This window comes from Lithobates pipiens, unplaced genomic scaffold (genome assembly GCF_037356315.1).
Source record: "Lithobates pipiens isolate NorthernLeopardFrog02 unplaced genomic scaffold, aLitPip1_a1.2 Scaffold_10, whole genome shotgun sequence".
NCBI classification, from domain to species: domain Eukaryota; kingdom Metazoa; phylum Chordata; class Amphibia; order Anura; family Ranidae; genus Lithobates; species Lithobates pipiens.
This window is the reverse complement of record NW_027507686.1, coordinates 31,887,590-31,907,166: the sequence shown is the minus strand read 5'-3', so window position 1 is coordinate 31,907,166 and position 19,577 is coordinate 31,887,590. Positions and strand designations below refer to the sequence as shown.

The following is a 19,577-nucleotide window of genomic DNA, read 5'->3' as shown; positions in this document are numbered from 1 at the left end:
ATCGCTATTTCGTGATCTAGCTTGGAAGAAAGGGCAAGCTCGGATTAGGCTACAGACGCTGCAGCTCCCGGTCAAGAGAGGAGGAATGGCGATACCATATCTGAGATCATATTTTTTGTCAGCTCAACTCCAGCATTTAGCTGGGGCTGGGCTTCAAAGTGGAGAGTGCCCAAATCATAAATTGATGACTGATAATGCCCCGCATAAATCATTGGTTGAAGTTCTGGAAGCTGACTCATTTGCTCATAGGTGCCCTACTAATGCACTAGTGGGGAAGGTGTGGCGGACAGTAAAGCAACTTATGGGTTATGTGGGAGTGACCGATTATACCCCTCTATGGTACAATAGAAACCTGGCTGAATTAAGCAGCATAGATAGATCCTTGGAATGGGAGAGGCAGGGGATTAGTAGGCTAGTGCAACTATATGAAGGGAATCTTATGAAATCCTTTGAAGACCTTAGGCAAGAATTTAGTATCTCCAACAAGACGTTTTATAAATACCTGCAACTGAGGCATGGAATTCTAGCACAGTATGGGTCACTAGTTATTGAAAGGACCGAAACCTCCCTGTTCCAGGGCCTTATTGACCGAAGGCAGGCAAAGGGCCAGATCTCTAGGCTTTATATAAAACTTAGGGATAGAACCTTGAAGGGGGAGGGACCCGATAAGAGCAGGCGTGGATGGGTAGGGGATATGGGGCCGATAACCCAGAAGCAGTGAGACGAGACACTTGAACAAGGAAGTTTGGTTTCCATATCTCCATCACAGCGAATGTCTCACTTGTTTCTTATACATAGAGCATACCATACCCCCCATAAGATGTGGAAAATGGGTAGGAAACCCAGGGATGAATGCCCCAGATGTGGGGCACCAGGTGACGTTCTTCACATGGTGTGGAAATGCCCAAAATTGTACAGGTATTGGATGGAAATTGTACAGAGAATAAATAGGACTTTTAAGACCACTCTGAAACCAGAGGCCAAGGTTTGCTTATTGGGCATCCTAGAGGAGGGTAGAATTCATTCTCCAACATGGACGTCTATACTAAGGTGCCTGTACCAGGCTAGGCGGTTAATAGCAATAAACTGGCAAGCCAAAAACCCTCCTGTATTGGAAGCATGGGCAAATGCAATTAACTCCACAATCTGGTGTGAACGAGCGATGTTCATAAAGCAAAATAATTTAAAGAAATTCAGGGCACTATGGAACCCCTGGTTGAGTGATATGGGTTACCCCTTGAGTGGGGTTGCCGAAGGATAGACCCAGAACCTGCTAGTTTGGTTCATGGCCGCGGGGGGGGGGGGCTTTCCACCTCTCCACCCCCTTTTGGTGGACTTTTCTGTGGGTGCTACTCCTCTACCTTTTCTTTTTTTTTTTTTCTCTCCTCATGGCGACCAGGACCTCCCAACCAACCAATCATGATTGAGGTGGCTGGGACAAACAGCGCGTGCTCGAGGTGGGGGGGAGGGCTGGGGAGGGGGGCTGAGGGACAGTTAAGTAGGAAAGCCTGTAGTAATTCGAATATTGTATATGGCTTTGTTTTTATTATATATGTATGAGACGATGGGTTTTTTTGATCTGTGAAAGCCACTGTAAACTTGTGTTTAAAAAACTTAATAAAGAGAAATTGGTTAAAAAAAAAAAAAAAGCTTGGGAAATCTTTTTGCATCCAAATCCAGCTTTAAACTTCTCCACACCACAACAGTATTACGGACCTGCCTGGTGTGTTCCTTGGTCTTCATGATGCTCTCTGCGCTTTCAACAGAACCCTGAGACTATCACAGAGCAGGTGCATTTATACAGAGACTTGATTACAAACAGGTGGATTCTATATATCACCATCAGTCATTAAGGACAACATTGGATCATTCAGAGATCCTCGCTGAACTTCTGGAGTGAGTTTGCTGCACTGAAAGTAAAGGGGCCGAATAACTTTGCACGCACCACTTTTCAGTTTTTTATTTGCTAAAAAAGTTTAAAATATCCAATACATTTCGTTCCACTTCACAATTGTGTCCCACTTGTTGGTGATTCTTCACAAAAATTTTTTATTTTATATCTTTATATTTGAAGCCTGAAATGTGGCAAAAGGTTGAAAAGTTTAAGGGGGCCGAATACTTTCGCAAGGCACTGTAAGTTGCTCCAGAAATGTGTGCATAGGGATTGCTGAGAACCCTGAGGGGGCTTTAACGAACCCAAAGCGGAAAAGGGAACTTCAGCTCCTCTGCCAGGGGCAACTTATATCCCGAATGGGTCAACTCTGTAAGGGATTGAACTAGCAGCCTCTGGGACTGCAAGATTGACTGCATCATCTGAGGCTGAACCCCCAAAGGAGGAGCCTTCATCCCTCTCTATTTGGTCCCCCAAGAGTGATTCAACATCCTCTACCCATTCCTGCTCCCGTGAGGGACCTGGGGTAGGAGAGGGGGACCTATTGCACTTCCTTCCAGCCTGGGTGGAGGAAGCAAACAAATCAGCTATCTTACCTTCCAAACCAGCCAATGCTGCAGCCAAATCGCCCTTAGCCCCTGTACACACGGTTGGAGATTTAGACAACCAAATCCGTCGGATTTTGTCCGTCGGATCTTGTCCGAAACTGTTGCATACACACGGTCGGACTAAGTTGTCGAAAAATCCGATCATTCAGAACGTGATGACGTAATTTTGTTACGATGGGACTACGTTCAGGCTAGTAGCCAATAGCTTTGATGTAGGAATTTGATCTGAGCATGCGTGGCACTTGGTCCGATCAAAATTCTCTACACATGATCGGAGTATGTCCGATCGAACCAGTTGGTCGGAAAATATTTCCAATAAGTTGGAAAATTGGGTCCGACGGATATTCCGGCGGAATCAGTCCGATGCATACCACACACAGTCGGATTATCCGACAACACGGTCCGATAGGACACATTCCGACGGATTCTCCGACCATGTGTACAAGGGCTAAGTGAAGTATGCAGAGGCTGGAGTGTTGGAAGTAGCTACAATGCCTGAAGCAGACAATGGCTCAGCCCGGTGAGCCACTTCAGTTCTATCAGGGGAGGATGATACCGTGGAAGCGAGACTAGGATCCACCGACCCTGACCGCGGCACCCTTGTGCTCCTCCTTACTGATTTTCCATTCCTCCTTCGGGAATACATGGTCCCAAGTACAAAGCAGAGGTACTACCATAAAATGCATCTGCTGCTGAGCTTTAGTCAAGCACTGTTTTATCTGCCATTATCAGTGCCCAGGCTGATGGTGAGTGGATGTGCATTGATAATACCTGTATTCAATACCATATACTGCTTACGTGTCCAGAAATGCTGCTGCGTCTCTCAGTCAAACTCACTACAGAGTGAGTGTTTAAAGGCAGCCAACACGCGCATGTGCCGTATATATCATGTGCATCGGCTGCACTAAGCCACACCCCTGTGACGTACCAGGCCTCCCCTCTCTCATTCCCCTTTTCTTTTTTTTCAGCCCGCATGCGCAGCGATCCACCTGACGGGACTGGAGAAGGGGGGAACAAGGGGATTAGAAGATCCACCCCAGCAGGATGCCCAGCACTCAGGAGGCGATAGTCCCCCAAATCCTAATAAAAAGACTGACAGGAGTGGAGAAGGCAAGGCTGTCCACAAGCAATGCTGACACTGAGCAACAAGCATTATAGGCAACAACCTCGTTCTTCCTTCACGAGGCCCGGGTACCATCCACTTTAGCTTATTTGGTATTTTGAATGGATCTGTCTGCACAGCCCCACTGATCCTATGAAGGATCTTCCTGCAGAGCTCACTTAGCACTTCTTTAACCGTGACCAACACCTTAGAAACTGGCAAGCAAACTGAGGTGCTGCCGGTATGGGAGGGGTTATATAGGGGGAACTTCCTGTCTTGATTATGCCAGTGTCCAATCACCTGAAGATGGCCTATTACCCACATAGTAATTACTAGGGCTGCTCTGTGTCCCGTGATGTACGATAAAGAAATACTGTTTTTAGGTGTTATTTGTGCATCAATTCTACTATTATGTCATATAAATAAATGTACTTTTTTACATTATAATACTCTTTGAATATCTGGTTTACTTCCTATAATCCCTGGGGCGCTTCCCTTTGTAAATCCCAGGGAGCAGGGCCTTGAAGGAGGGAGTCTGTAGATATTCACTGGGACACAGTGAGCTTGTGGTCTTTTCATGCAGAGGATCAGTCGAACCTGAAGGGCAATGTTGCCCTTTGCTTGCTGTTCATGAGGCCTTAGGTGAGCGACTTAAGGGCCTAGATGCTGAAGCTACAGAGACCTGACTGAGGGGCTGTTGTCTGAAGATCTAGTCTGGTATCACTGGAGAAAGGTGTTGCATGAATGTTGGAAGGAGACAACCAACTGTCCCTGGACATTCCTGAGTACTGACTGCTGTGAGAGATCTTAGAGATGTTTGGGCTGCAGCCAGCCCTCCTGTGCTAGAGAGTCGGTTGAGAGTTTGCTAAAGGTGACATCAGTTGGGGTCCTGAAGAACTCAGTCCATCTAGTTCTATGTGAAGGGACTCTACTCTTGGTGCTCTAAAGAAAGGAGCTTGTTTGCCGTTAACGGCTTCTACTACAAAGCCAAGTCCACAGTTTTCTATATAGAAGGACTTCTGCATCAGCTTCAGAGAAAGGAGATCACCGTCCTCAATCTGTATATAGTTCTGTTTTTGGAGTATCCCACTCAATTCCCTTAACCCTATCCAAGTTCTTTAAAAATAAAAATAATAACACCCCTGGATTGGTTATTGAGGAAAAGCGTGGCTGAGATTGTGTGCCTGGGCATGGGGAAATCTACTAGATTTAAACCTGAGCATATTTCCAGGAGTAAGCGCTACAAACATGACCTCTATCTCTAGTCCTAAACCTGACCCTAGACCCGAACTTAGATTTAACCCTATCCTAAGTCAAAACCTAACCACAGCCCTAACCCTAGCCTTTATCCTAGAACTTAATTAGGAGCTCCAGGCTCCCCCCAAAAAATTAAAAGTCAGCAGCTATAAATACCGTAGCTGCTGACTTTTAACATAAGGACTCTTACCTGTCCAGGGATACAGCGGTGTTGTCACCCCAGCCGATTCTTCAATCAGGTGCTGGCATCTCAAGTAAGGGAAGTCTTGGGGCTTCACAGCCAATTTCCTACTGTGCATGTGCGAGCCATGCTTTGCCTTGTGAATGGTCCCGTAGTCTTCTGGGACCTGTGATGTGTCCCAGAAGACTGTAGGGAAAGGATGGGGGCCGAACTTCTTGCTCAGTTTGCCATGGCGATCTGAGCTGGAAACTGGAGAGTATACCAGTCAAAACCAGGTACCCACTCCCCCTCAAATGTGGCAGTGGAAGGGTGAGAGGATGCAAACAAGTGGAACTTCCTCTTTTGGGTAAAGTTATGCTTTACTGTAACCATAAATATATATTTCTTTCTGTCAGAACAAACTCACTTTAGTACAAACACAATACAAACAGTAGAAGATGTGCTTATTGATACAACCTCTTAAAGTGGAATGCCCTTATCCTTTACAGCCAAGGAAGCTGCCATCTTAGCCTCTATTTGATGTGCACTTGTCATGTGATCAATTACTGGCTATTTGGTGGCTTGACAGTTGGGTTGAGAACACAAGCAACTGTGATAGTTATTATTAACAGCAAGCATTGAATGCAATGGTTTTGGGAAACCGTTTTGATCACTTTAGTTCTGCTTTAAATTTGAATTGGGGCTACCATACCAATGTCCAGTTAAGATCTGCAATTTCAGATACCTTCTCAGCAACTGTCTTTCAGCAAGAGGGTGCAGACTGAGGAAGCTCAGAGCGATGGCGGCGGAGCCCTTCACCTGCTCGGATGGACTGGACAGAAGACGACACAGGAAGCTGACAACATCTATGGAGACCATGGCAGCCGCTAAACCTGAGGGAACATGGGGAGATCACAGGTCCCTAGTTAATATCTCTACCAATTTCATCCATTACTGACCTGCTTCTGAAAATGCTAGCTTTCATGCTGAGCCTTTAGCTTCATCACTTTCTGAGTATACAATCCAAGAGTAGTGGCCTAACTTTCTGTATGCTTCTGTAGCACCCTCCAGTGTGCAACTAATGTGGTTAAATGTATTTGTTTACTCATGTTAGCTGTGTGAGTCTGCAATTAGGTTGGGTTATTGTATGTCTCCCCCTGGGTTGGAGAAACTTCTGGAAGTTAGTGGGTGGAGGGTAGGAGGGCCTTAGGCAGAAAGCCCTGGCAAGGTCTGGATTAACCCCTAAATATGGTGGAGCCTGGCCAGCAGGGGAGATAGGTGGAAGAAGGAGTGATGTGGTTTCTGTTGTGAAGCCTGGGAGGGGACCCCGGGGCGGTGGGGAATCTGCCTCCAGGCTGGGAGCTGAGGAGAGGAAGTCTAAGTGAGTGATTTTTTTTATATTTGGGTCTTGTACAGAAGACTGGAATGGGAAGATCTGGACAGTAGGAGGCCTGAACAAGAGTCTTGTCCAGTGCAGTGGGGAGCAAGGGACAGTGTGAGTACCTCAGCGTACCCAGGGACATACAAGAGGAGAGAGTGCCAGGCGTAGCATACTATCCAGGGATAGCATTGAGCTAAATCCCAATCCCTTGTCCTGGGGCATTCTTCAGAGCAGCCAGGTGGGCTGGTAGTATCTGCAAGCATCAGAACTGTGTGAGGTTCTACTGAGGAGATACAATACTCCTGTATATAGTTTGCAACTTTGTTCTATTTCACTAAGGGGACTGAGAGTTCCTGGTTTGTAAAGAACTTTGCCACTGATCCACTTAGACTGCAGTTATTCTAGAGGGAGTACAGTTTAAGATCTTCTTCTTTTGTGTTTCTAAAGAAGGAAGTTGTCCTCATCTGACATTTCTTCAAGTCATAGCTACATAGTTAGTAAGGTTGAATAAAGACACCAGTCCATCCAGTTCAACCTGAGTGAGTGTCTACAATTGTCCCTGTATATTGTACATCACACACTCACATTGGTCCCTACCCTCAAGGAGCCCACAATCCAATTTCCCCATTCATATACTAGAGCCAATTTTGGACAGAAGCCAATTAACCTACCTGCATGTCTTTGGAGTGTTGGAGGAAACAGTAGTACCCGGAGAAAACCCACGCAGGCACAGGGAGAACATGCAAACTCCAGGCAGGTAGTGTCGTGGTTGGGATTTGAACCAGCGACCCTTTTTACTGCTACCCACTACACCACTGTGCCGCCCTGTTATGTTGTCATGTCATGTTGGACATCCCATAATCCTTATACCCTATCCAAGTTGTTTCCCCAATAAAACAACAAAAACAAGCACATGGACTGATTACTTGTATCTGGATGCAAGTTGGAACAGAGTTTTGCCTGTCTGTGCAGGAATAGGGGGACCAGAAATCCAGCGGCTCCTATGGAGGTAGTGCTACACTTGTACTTGGACCTCTTTGTACAATATACTGCAGGTAAGCAGTACAGCCTGGTCCAGGACTCGCCCCTGACCTATCACTGAACATAAAGTATTTGAGGATAGCAAAAAACTGTTCTCCAAGATATTTCCACAAACATTCCTCACAACGCTCTCTAAGTGCCCTTGTTGTAGTACCCCATAAGGTAGACATCATTTATTTAGGTAGTATATTCCATCAAAGGTCCTTTGCAGGACAAGATTTCATTATTGCCAGTTAATCTATAATTTGGTAGCAATAATCCATAGCTGACAGTAAATCGGTGACTGGCAGCATGGGTTCCTATAAATCCATACCTCTTGGGCTCCCACAGTGGGTGGTAACCAGGAAGAGTGGCAGCTTACATCTTAGCAGTTCCATCCTCAAAAAACTCTTGACCTAGATTCAGTTCCTTTTTTGCCCAGCAGATGACAGCAGAAAAGCTTGGGAAAACCTGGCCAGCAGAGTTAACCCTTACCTACCAAAAAGCTGGGCAACACACAAAGCAAAAAAATATACTTAATCCCAAAAGTACTGAATTTTACCAGCACAGAAATACCCCAGTCAGCACCTGCTTAGAGACAAACCCCAGATTAGATCAGGGACTAGGAGGAGTACTTCAGTTTAGATCTCACCCTAAATAACCGGCATATGGAGCCAGCACACAGCGGCTCCTGCTCTGGTTCCGTGACATCACCATCCTTCATATAATACATGCATCATGTTGGTCATTGTGTTACCTGCCCGGCAGTGGGACAATCTGGCCACACAATCAGCTGCCAGTGCCTGCGTCTTGTTAGAGTGCGATTTCTCCAGCAGCCCAATCACGGTCTGAATTCCCACCGAGCAGGTATATGATGGATCTTTATCGGGAATAATCGGAGCCAAGACCACCAGCTGCAGGAAAACAGGCGTCATTTATAAAGGTAGAGATAGGAAGTCAGAGATGTTTAATACAAAGAGGGGACTTTATTCACTATAATACTAGAACTTCACAAAGCCTTTGTGTGATGTCATCATTATAATACATGACTTCATCCTTCACTAAGGGGGTCTGCAATCCATCAGGGGAGTGTCTCCAAGAGTGACATTATGGCTCTCCACTCTTTTTATATAATGGATTTCACTAATTAAATCAAACTGTTGATATCTTTTCTATACCAATGAAGGGATACTGTATATAGCTCTGGGTACGTTGAGTCATACTACGTTTAAAGCTGGCCATTCATTGTGCAATCTGAGTGAGCAATCTTCTTTAGATCAACTAGAGATATGCGACAGGAAAATTTGTTTAGTTTTGTTTTGGATTTGTTAGTTAAGGTAATAATCAAATTTAAGCATATTCGTTATGTTAGAATTATTTGTTTCAGAAATTCAGATTTGTTTTATAAATTGATTCGAAATTAGAATTTCGAAAATTTGAAATTAGAATTTGGGAAGATGGTTATATTGGTTTTATTTTATTCTATTATATTATAATCTATTTTTTCTATCTATTTGTTCTGTTCTATTCTTTTATAATCTATTCTGTCCTATTTTTTCTATTCTATCCTTTTCTATTCTATTCTATTTATTCTATTCTGATTCATTCTATTTCTTTCTATTTGACTCTTTTTTTTCTATTCTATTCTTTAATTTTCTATTTTATTCAGTTCTGTTCTAATCTATTCAGCAGCCTAAGTAGGAATCATCATCTTATTTCACTTTTATACCTTACTGCATTTATTGCAATATGTTTCAAATTCATTTTCAAATTCAAATAATTGGTTTCAGCATAATCTATTTTGGATTTGTTTAAATTCGTTACTATTGTGATTTGGAAATTTGGTTACATCTGAATTTATGGATAACAAAATTGTTGTTTGATCCGTAACTAAAAAGTTGTGATCTGTAACTAAATAAATTGCACGTGTCTAAGATCAACAGGTACCCTACCAGACTAAATACAAAGTTACTGGATTGTTGAGGTAGGCTCCTACCATATATATTTGGTAGATCTTAAAGAGGAAGTAAACCCTGATGAGTTTACTTCCTCTTTGATTCCCTGCAAAGGTAAAGCATAATGGACTACTATACATCGCATAGTAGTCCATTATGTGCCACTTACCTGACACAGGAGCCAGCGAAGTCACCGCTGTCCCCTGTAGTCCGCAGCATCCATCTTCTCGGTGGGTCTCGCTGCTCCGCCGCTGTCATTCGGCAAAGCCGCGATGATGTCACTCCCACGCATGAGCACAGGAGCCTCCACTCGCTGCATATCGCCGTTGACAGCGGCGCCTGTCTTTCGGCAAATATCTCCTAAACCGTGTAGGTTTAGGAGATATTTCTTGGACCTACAGGTAAGCCTTAATCTAGGCTTACCTGTAGGTCAAAGTGGTTTGTAAGGGTTTACAACCACTTTAAAGCGGAGGTCCGTCCTAAAGTGGACCTTCCGCTCATTGGAATCCTCCCCCCCCTCCGGCGCCACAATTGGCACCTTTCAGGGGGGAGGGGGGTGCAGGTACCTGTACAGTACAGGTATCTGCACCCACTTCCGGCATAGCTATCTGCGGAAAGGGGCGTAGATTCTGCAGAATCTACACCCCTTTCCGAAAGTCCCCCGCTGCCTGCTGGGAAACACATGGATCCCAGAGACAGCGGGACCATCCTTATTGCGCAGCGCGACTCGCGCATGCGCTGAAAGGTTCCACTTCCTGATTCCCATACCCAAGATGGCGGCGGCAGCACCCAAGAGACGATCGAGAGATCGGCTTCGGGTGCCGACATCGCGGGCGCGCTGGGCGGGTAAGTGTCCTTATTTTAAAAGTCAGCAGCTGCAGTATTTGTAGCTGCTGGCTTTTTAAAAAAAAAACGGCGGAACTCCCGGCGGACTCCCGCTTTAAGTGAATAGGAATTACACATTCAGATTACAAGGTGTATGGCAGCCTGTGTTAATGGGCTTTGGGCTTGTATGGAAGGGCAATGCAGTGTGGTTTAAAGGGCATTTGGCATCAGTTTAAGAATTCAGAATTCATTGACAGGTGCCTTTGACCTTCTCCTGACTTCCAAAGGATTTTGCATCCCCATAGACTTGCATTTCGGGAGAAGCTTTGATGAGAACAAAAGCCCATTGACAAGGGCCCTGGTATTATTTGTATGTGGCAGTAGGTAAAGTTTGGTATTCCAGGTGGTGGGGGTGGAGGACAAATTGGTACTTTTACATATTGGCACTTAACTTTGGCACCACTGAGGTGATCTACGATTAGATTGTTGTGGTGAGGGTCGTACAGACATTTGGGGGTCGCATCAAACAATAATATGTTCTTATGGAGAGGAACATTCTGATGACCCCCAGAACTGGCTTATTTGCGCTTATGTGGCCAAGAAAAATCCACCCCAGCCAGCCAACATTTGAGAAGGCTCAGCGAGAGGTGTTGAGAAAGCTCAGACATACAAATGTTCCTCAGTCTCATCATAAATGATCAATGTATGTTCTCTGATTTCTGTAGATACCCGCAAGTCTGCTTTTCTCAACCATTTAACCTCAGAGGGACCCTTAAATAATTTTAAGGTCTCCAGGACCCCCTGCTTAGACTAGTCCATTGGGAGTCATTGAAAATGTCCCTTACATTAGTGAGTATTGAAATGAATGTTCCAACTAAAAGTGGCGGTCAGATCGCCACCCCTGCAGTCATACTAAGAACTCTGCCAAGACCTGGAACTAAGTAGACACTATCAGATGGGAGGTCAATTAGCAACAGCTCAGGGAACCAGTAGCAATCTCTTGAGGAATGTTTGGGTTCAACAGGTCCCTGATTGAGAATGGCTGCTCTAAATCTACATTTGTCATCCTGAGTAAGTTCTGAGCATAGAACTTATCTCTGGATAAAAATGTAGACTATAGAGCTGGAAACACATTATGCTGAATAAGTCACTTTATTTCGTCAAGTGGAGTGTACAAATAGCTGTGGCTTAAGCGTTTCAGCAACAAGCCGTGATCATCATAGCCATAGCTATGATAATGCCGCGTACACACGGGCGGATTGTATGGCGTACTTAGTCCGTCGAAACACATTTCAGCGGACAATCCGCTCGTGTGTGGGCTTCAGCGGACTTTTTCAGCGTGCAGTCCGGAGTACTAAGTATTTCGGTTTTTTCGAAATTCTGTCCGTCGTACTTTGGTTTCAGCGGACAATACGGTCGTCAGAATGCTAGTTCGATGGACTAAGAATGGCGCATGCCCAGAAAGGATTTACACGGCGGAAGGGTGCTTTGCTGTGTCTTGGACTTCCTATTTCTAGTCCCGTCGTACGTGCTGTACACGTCATCGCGCAAGCTTTCGACGGACTGTTTGTGTATCTGTGTGTGGTCAAGTCCGTTCAGTGGAAAGTACGACGGACTGTCCGTCGGATTGTATGACGGACTAAGTACGCCATACAATCCGCTCGTGTGTACGCGGCATAAGGCCTTATTGCCGAAACGCGTAAGCCACTGCTATTTGTACACTCCACCCCATGAAATAAAGTAACTTATTCTGAAGTACGAGTTGCTGGCTCTATATTCTACATTTTCATTTTGCATTTTGGGGTGGAAAGACACTCTGAGCACCTTCAGTCTGCTTTCATGGGAAAAATGATCTGGGCGTTGCATCCCTCTCTTCATGGTCTTCTCTGGATATTCTAGGAATTTCTTTGGCCACCAGAACAGAACAATATAAGAATTCCAAGGAATTTCTCTGTCCACCACAACAGAATATAAGAACTCCAAGGAATTTCTCCGGCCACCAGAACAGAACAATATAAGAATTCCAAGGAATTTCTCTGTCCACCACAACAGAATATAAGAATTCCAAGGAATTTCTCCAGCCACCAGAACAGAACAATATTAGAATTCCAAGGAATTTCTCTGGCTACCAGAACAGAACAATATAAGAATTCCAAGGAATTTCTCCATCCACCAGAACGGAACAATATAAGAATTCCAAGGAATTTCTCTGTCCACCACAACAGAATATAAGAATTCCAAGGAATTTCTCCGGCCACCAGAACAGAACAATATTAGAATTCCAAGGAATTTCTCTGGCTACCAGAACAGAACAATATAAGAATTCCAAGGAATTTCTCCATCCACCAGAACGGAACAATATAAGAATTCCAAGGAATTTCTCCGGCCACCAGAACAGAACAATATTAGAATTCCAAGGAATTTCTCCGGCTACCAGAACAGAACAATATAAGAATTCCAAGGAATTTCTCCGGCTACCAGAACAGAACAATATAAGAATTCCAAGGAATTTCTCCGTCCACCAGAACGGAACAATATAAGAATTCCAAGTAATTTCTCCGTCCACCAGAACAGAACAATATAAGAATTCCAAGGAATATCCAACAAATGACAGCAAATGAGGTATGGAATTGTGATATATATGATCTAGGTTGTGTCCAGTATTAAAAGGATCAGAATTACTTGGTTATACACCATCCAATATACAGTATACACCAATCTATCTACTATAAACAGAATAATCCATACACGTCATACCTGGAAGGCTGTGCTGGCTCCTTGATTCTCATCGTCTGTTTCCAGGAAGGGGCTGAAGTCATCCCAGGTCACCCCTCCACTCTGGACAATCTCCTTCTGCTGGCTGGGGCTGTTGAAGGCGAAGGTGGCGATGGCCTCTCCGGCGGTTAAGCGAACCTCATCATTGGGTGAGTGCAGAAGACGGAGAATGTGGCTGTAACTGAACCCCGAGGACTTACTGATGAGTTCCAGGTTTGCTGGATTTCCTGGTCATTTGCAAAAAAGGATTTACTATAAAAAAAGACTGAAGACGGCGGAGCATTCAATAAGGCTGACTGCAGAGGGGTGAACATTTACTAAGACTGACCACAGAGGGTGAAATATTCACCATGGATGACTACGTCAGGTGGAACGCTTGTAAACGCTTCTCTTCTAATACACCTGTAAACGCTTATATGTGCATGGACACATAGGCTAATATAGGGGTGCTTTTACATGCTGAAAAAAAAAAAAAAACAGTAATAAACTCAAAAGCAAACATTTATTATATTGTAGCCTACCATTTCTTCAATGTGATGGCTGCATTAGTTTCCTTTTTTTTTGCCTAGGTTTACATTGCGAGTTCATCTGAACTCACCCGATTTCAACCTGGCAACGCAGTCCGATTTCGGGGGGCGATTTGAAAGACATCTCTGAGAGTTGCTGCACAGATGTCTACACAAATCGCCTCCTGAAGTCGCCAAAAGTAGTACAGGAACTACTTTTGGGAATCGGTGCGGCGCCGCAAAGACTGTGCAACGCAGATTTGAACAGTGCCATTGCCAGCAATAGCCGCTGATTTGGCATGAGATTTAACATGCCCAATCGCATGCCAAATCGTACCAATGTGAACCTAGGCTCAGGCTTTCTTTCTTCTATTTTCATCTAGTGATCCAGCCAGCAAGTCTATTGATCTTCACAACCACAAGCTCCCCAGCAGAATGTATCAGTTTCCATGGATGAGACAAACCACTTGACACTGGCATGGGTGATTAAACTGATCAGCTTCTATTTATTCATGACCCCCCCCCACCCCAAATCACCCCCCAATGTTGAGGGCGTGTGACCTGCTATGGCTCAGAAGGCTCCTGACCTGCTGGGCTGCATGCTTGGATAAGGGTCATGCTGTATCTTTTTAAAGTAGGGTGTAGGGTTCCACTTAAAATGTGTATCAGACTCAAAGAGCCTGGTATAGATGGGGGGGGGGGGGACCCCACACTGCTTTTTATCTTTATATTTCATTTTTGGTATTCTTGTGTTTACATTCAGCTGTCAGGTGGGGAAACCCGCTAACAGCTGATGAGTCATCGGTGGTTAAGGAATGCGAGGGCCGGCTTCCCGACCCGCTCCTTTAACCATTAGCTATTCTTCACACAGGATTCGGATCAGTCGATACATTTTTGACCAATTCGAATTCAAATTGTTCTGAAAATTTGGAATTTATTAGAAAACAAATAAACTAAACTAATTTTAAACGAAATTCGTTACTATTATTATTCGATACATCCGAATCTCCAAATAACCAAATTGCACATGTCTAATGCAAAACCTTCATCCTAAAAGGAACAAAACCATTTGCTCTGGTTGCTTATAAATTGTACGCTGAAGTTTGGCTTAGCTTTCTTAGTGTATTTAAATATGCTAATACGTTAAATCAGGGATCTCAAACTGGTGGCCCTCCAGCCGTTGCAAAACTACAAGTCTCACGAGGAAATGCAAGGCTGACTGTTACATGCATGACTCCCATAGGCAGAGGCATGATGGGACTTGTAGTTTTGCAACAGCTGGAGGGCCCCCAGTTTGAGACGCCTGCATTAAACACTCCCCCCCCGAAAATGCTGCTGTACTCAGGGGTGGACTGACAACTCATGGGGCCCCCGGGCAATAGGAGAAGATTATGGGGCCCCAGGCAATAGATTATGGCCACACAGTGTATACACACACACACATACAGTATACACACACAGATACACAATATACACACAACGTTAGTGATGGCCGAACGGTTCGCCCGGCGGTCGTTTCGCGGCGAATTTCCGACTTTCGCCGTCCGCGGGTTCGAACGCCTTTTTCCGTCGTTCGCCCCGGCGGACTTACGTGTTTAATGTATACAAGAACTTTAACCTTTCGTGACACGTTTATCATGTGTTACAGGACAACCAATTGAGACATGACAGCTCATGGACACTTGGACATTCCCCCTAACCTATAAATACACCCGATCCGGTGGCCATTTTACATTCTTTCTTCTGTCACTGTAGGGAAAGGATCCTGTGTGGAGTAGGGACAGAGAAAACGCTAGCTATTTGGTACACAAAAGTTCTTTTCAGGACTGGTATAGGTGTTAGGTCAGCAGCCTGAGTTTCTTTTGTCAGTTTAGATAAAGGGACAGAGCGCTGTATGCTGCTATTTTAGGGACAGCTCAGCCAGATTAGTCTTTCTTCATCATCATCATCATCATCATCATTAGCTGTTACTATCAGGTCCACAAAAGAGCTGTTCCAGCTAATCGTTCCAGCCTACTCTTTTTTGCCAATTTGTATAGGGACAGGCAGGAAGCAGTGTGTCAGGCAGTGAGGATAATTTTAAAGACTTGCTGTTACTATTAGTTCCACAAAGGTTCTTTTCAGGACTGGTATCAGTGGTACGGTAATAGGCTTGTACACGTATAATATTCTTTCTTCCAAATATAGAAAGAATATTATACTTGACTGCTGCCCTTCTGCTGCAGTCTGCTAATCATTCACAACTCACTTGTTCCACAAAGCTCTTTATCAGGACTGGTAACTTGGTCTGTCTAGGGTGCTACGGTACATAGGCTTGGGTGCGGTACAGTCTGCTGTTCTGTAAGGACCGCTATCGGTCCACAATACATAGGGTTGCCGTGCACTACTGCTGACCGCTGCCCTATACTGCAGCAGTCCTTCATTGGTATAGGGACTGACGTACAGTCTGCTAATCACTAACACACAACCTGCTTGGTCCACAAAAGTTCTTATAAGGACTGGTAACTTGGTATAGGGTGCTACGGTACATAGGCCTGAGTGCGTTACAGTCTGCTGTTCTGTAAGGACCGCTATCGGTCCACAATACATAGGGTTGCCGTGCACTACTGCTGACCGCTGCCCTATACTGCAGCAGTCCTTCAGCGGTATAGGGACTGACGCACAGTCTGCTAAACACTAACACACAACCTGCTTGGTCCACAAAAGTTTTTATAAGGACTGGTAACTTGGTATAGGGTGCTACGGTACATAGGCCTGAGTGCAGTACAGTCTGCTGTTCTGTAAGGACCGCTATCGGTCCACAATACATAGGGTTGCCGTGCACTACTGCTGACCGCTGCCCTATACTGCAGCAGTCCTTCATTGGTATAGGGACTGACGTACAGTCTGCTAATCACTAACACACAACCTGCTTGGTCCACAAAAGTTCTTATAAGGACTGGTAACTTGGTATAGGGTGCTACGGTACATAGGCCTGAGTGCGTTACAGTCTGCTGTTCTGTAAGGACCGCTATCGGTCCACAATACATAGGGTTGACGTGCACCACTGCTGACCGCTGCCCTATACTGCAGCAGTCCTTCAGCGGTATAGGGACTGACGTACAGTCTGCTAAACACTAATACACAACCTGCTTGGTCCACAAAAGTTCTTATAAGGACTGGTAACTTGGTATAGGGTGCTACGGTACATAGGCTTGAGTGCGGTACAGTCTGCTGTTCTGTAAGGACCGCTATCGGTCCACAATAGATAGGGTTGACGTGCACCACTGCTGACCGCTGCCCTATACTGCAGCAGTCCTTCAGCGGTATAGGGACTGACGCACAGTCTGCTAAACACTAACACACAACCTGCTTGGTCCACAAAAGTTTTTATAAGGACTGGTAACTTGGTATAGGGTGCTACGGTACATAGGCCTGAGTGCGTTACAGTCTGCTGTTCTGTAAGGACCGCTATCGGTCCACAATACATAGGGTTGCCGTGCACTACTGCTGACCGCTGCCCTATACTGCAGCAGTCCTTCATTGGTATAGGGACTGACGTACAGTCTGCTAATCACTAACACACAACCTGCTTGGTCCACAAAAGTTCTTATAAGGACTGGTAACTTGGTATAGGGTGCTACGGTACATAGGCCTGAGTGCGTTACAGTCTGCTGTTCTGTAAGGACCGCTATCGGTCCACAATACATAGGGTTGACGTGCACCACTGCTGACCGCTGCCCTATACTGCAGCAGTCCTTCAGCGGTATAGGGACTGACGTACAGTCTGCTAAACACTAATACACAACCTGCTTGGTCCACAAAAGTTCTTATAAGGACTGGTAACTTGGTATAGGGTGCTACGGTACATAGGCTTGAGTGCGGTACAGTCTGCTGTTCTGTAAGGACCGCTATCGGTCCACAATAGATAGGGTTGACGTGCACCACTGCTGACCGCTGCCCTATACTGCAGCAGTCCTTCAGCGGTATAGGGACTGACGCACAGTCTGCTAAACACTAACACACAACCTGCTTGGTCCACAAAAGTTTTTATAAGGACTGGTAACTTGGTATAGGGTGCTACGGTACATAGGCCTGAGTGCGTTACAGTCTGCTGTTCTGTAAGGACCGCTATCGGTCCACAATACATAGGGTTGCCGTGCACTACTGCTGACCGCTGCCCTATACTGCAGCAGTCCTTCATTGGTATAGGGACTGACGTACAGTCTGCTAATCACTAACACACAACCTGCTTGGTCCACAAAAGTTCTTATAAGGACTGGTAACTTGGTATAGGGTGCTACGGTACATAGGCCTGAGTGCGTTACAGTCTGCTGTTCTGTAAGGACCGCTATCGGTCCACAATACATAGGGTTGACGTGCACCACTGCTGACCGCTGCCCTATACTGCAGCAGTCCTTCAGCGGTATAGGGACTGACGTACAGTCTGCTAAACACTAATACACAACCTGCTTGGTCCACAAAAGTTCTTATAAGGACTGGTAACTTGGTATAGGGTGCTACGGTACATAGGCTTGAGTGCGGTACAGTCTGCTGTTCTGTAAGGACCGCTATCGGTCCACAATACATAGGGTTGCCGTGCACTACTGCTGACCGCTGCCCTATACTGCAGCAGTCCTTCATTGGTATAGGGACTGACGTACAGTCTGCTAATCACTAACACACAACCTGCTTGTTCCACAAAAGTTCTTATAAGGACTGGTAACTTGGTATAGGGTGCTACGGTACATAGGCTTGAGTGCGGTACAGTCTGCTGTTCTGTAAGGACCGCTATCGGTCCACAATAGATAGGGTTGACGTGCACCACTGCTGACCGCTGCCCTATACTGCAGCAGTCCTTCAGCGGTATAGGGACTGACGTACAGTCTGCTAAACACTAATACACAACCTGCTTGGTCCACAAAAGTTCTTATAAGGACTGGTAACTTGGTATAGGGTGCTACGGTACATAGGCTTGAGTGCGGTACAGTCTGCTGTTCTGTAAGGACCGCTATCGGTCCACAATAGATAGGGTTGACGTGCACCACTGCTGACCGCTGCCCTATACTGCAGCAGTCCTTCAGCGGTATAGGGACTGACGTACAGTCTGCTAAACACTAATACACAACCTGCTTGGTCCACAAAAGTTCTTATAAGGACTGGTAACTTGGTATAGGGTGCTACGGTACATAGGCTTGAGTGCGGTACAGTCTGCTGTTCTGTAAGGACCGCTATAGGTCCACAATAGATAGGGTTGACGTGCACCACTGCTGACCGCTCACCTATACTGCAGCAGTCCTTCAGCGGTATAGGGACTAAGAGTTTTGTCACAGGGTCATTTAAAAAATGACATGCAGAGGAAGAGGCAGGCCCTTCCGCAGGGGTGGTAGGGGTAGGGCAGGAGCAACAGGCTTGAGCCAAAGTGGGAAGTTGCAGAAGGTGCGTTCAATTACTTTAAAGGATGCACCAGACTTGGTTGAGTGGCTCGCTCAGCCTTACTCTTCTGCACCCTCCTCATCCTCTCGATCTGCACCCTCTTCTTCACTCTCTGCTATGTGCACCCCCAAAGACACTACCACCAACAACACGACCACCACCACCACCACCACATACCTTCCGCTTGAGTCACTGGAATTATTTTCCGATCCATATCAAGAGGACATTTCTGATGCGCAGCCACTCTTGGTATTGGATCAGGAAGAGGAGGTAGCAACAAGCGCTACTCAGCAGTCTGACGCCAGTACCCAGATCAGCCCAAGGAGGAGGTTGGTCCCCGGTGTTGCTGCCTACTCTACTTATAGCGGTGGGGAAGGTGACGTTGATGATGACGTGTCTAGTGATGTCACGTGGGTGCCCACAAGAGAGGAAGAGGAGGGGAGTTCAGAGGGAGATATGGACCAGCAGATAGGGAGGAGAAGCAGCAATGACTTACATTGCACAGCAGGGACAAAGCAGACTGCAAATGTATCAGGAGCGAGTCATCGACCATGTACGGTCACATCTGGCGCTCCCAGGACACCGGCACATGGCTCCGCAGTGTGGGCTTTTTTTAACGTGTCCGCTGCTGACAATAGCGTTGCCATCTGCAATCTTTGCAGTCAACGCGTTAGTCGCGGTA

The 19,577-nt window shown here is 45.7% G+C and overlaps 1 protein-coding gene across 2 annotated transcripts in view; it reads right to left on the bottom strand.

The window, feature by feature from the left end:
• Window positions 1–19,577, bottom strand: part of LOC143929019 (uncharacterized) — a 58,870-nt gene that overhangs the window by 12,650 nt on the left and 26,643 nt on the right. For both annotated transcript variants that reach the window (XM_077453387.1, XM_077453386.1), the window contains exons 6-8: window positions 12,957–13,201; window positions 8,177–8,333; window positions 5,764–5,911 (exon numbers count right to left, since the gene is read on the bottom strand). In XM_077453387.1, coding sequence (XP_077309513.1) covers window positions 5,764–5,911; window positions 8,177–8,333; window positions 12,957–13,201 — 550 coding nt within the window. The remainder of the gene's footprint in view (window positions 1–5,763; window positions 5,912–8,176; window positions 8,334–12,956; window positions 13,202–19,577) is intronic.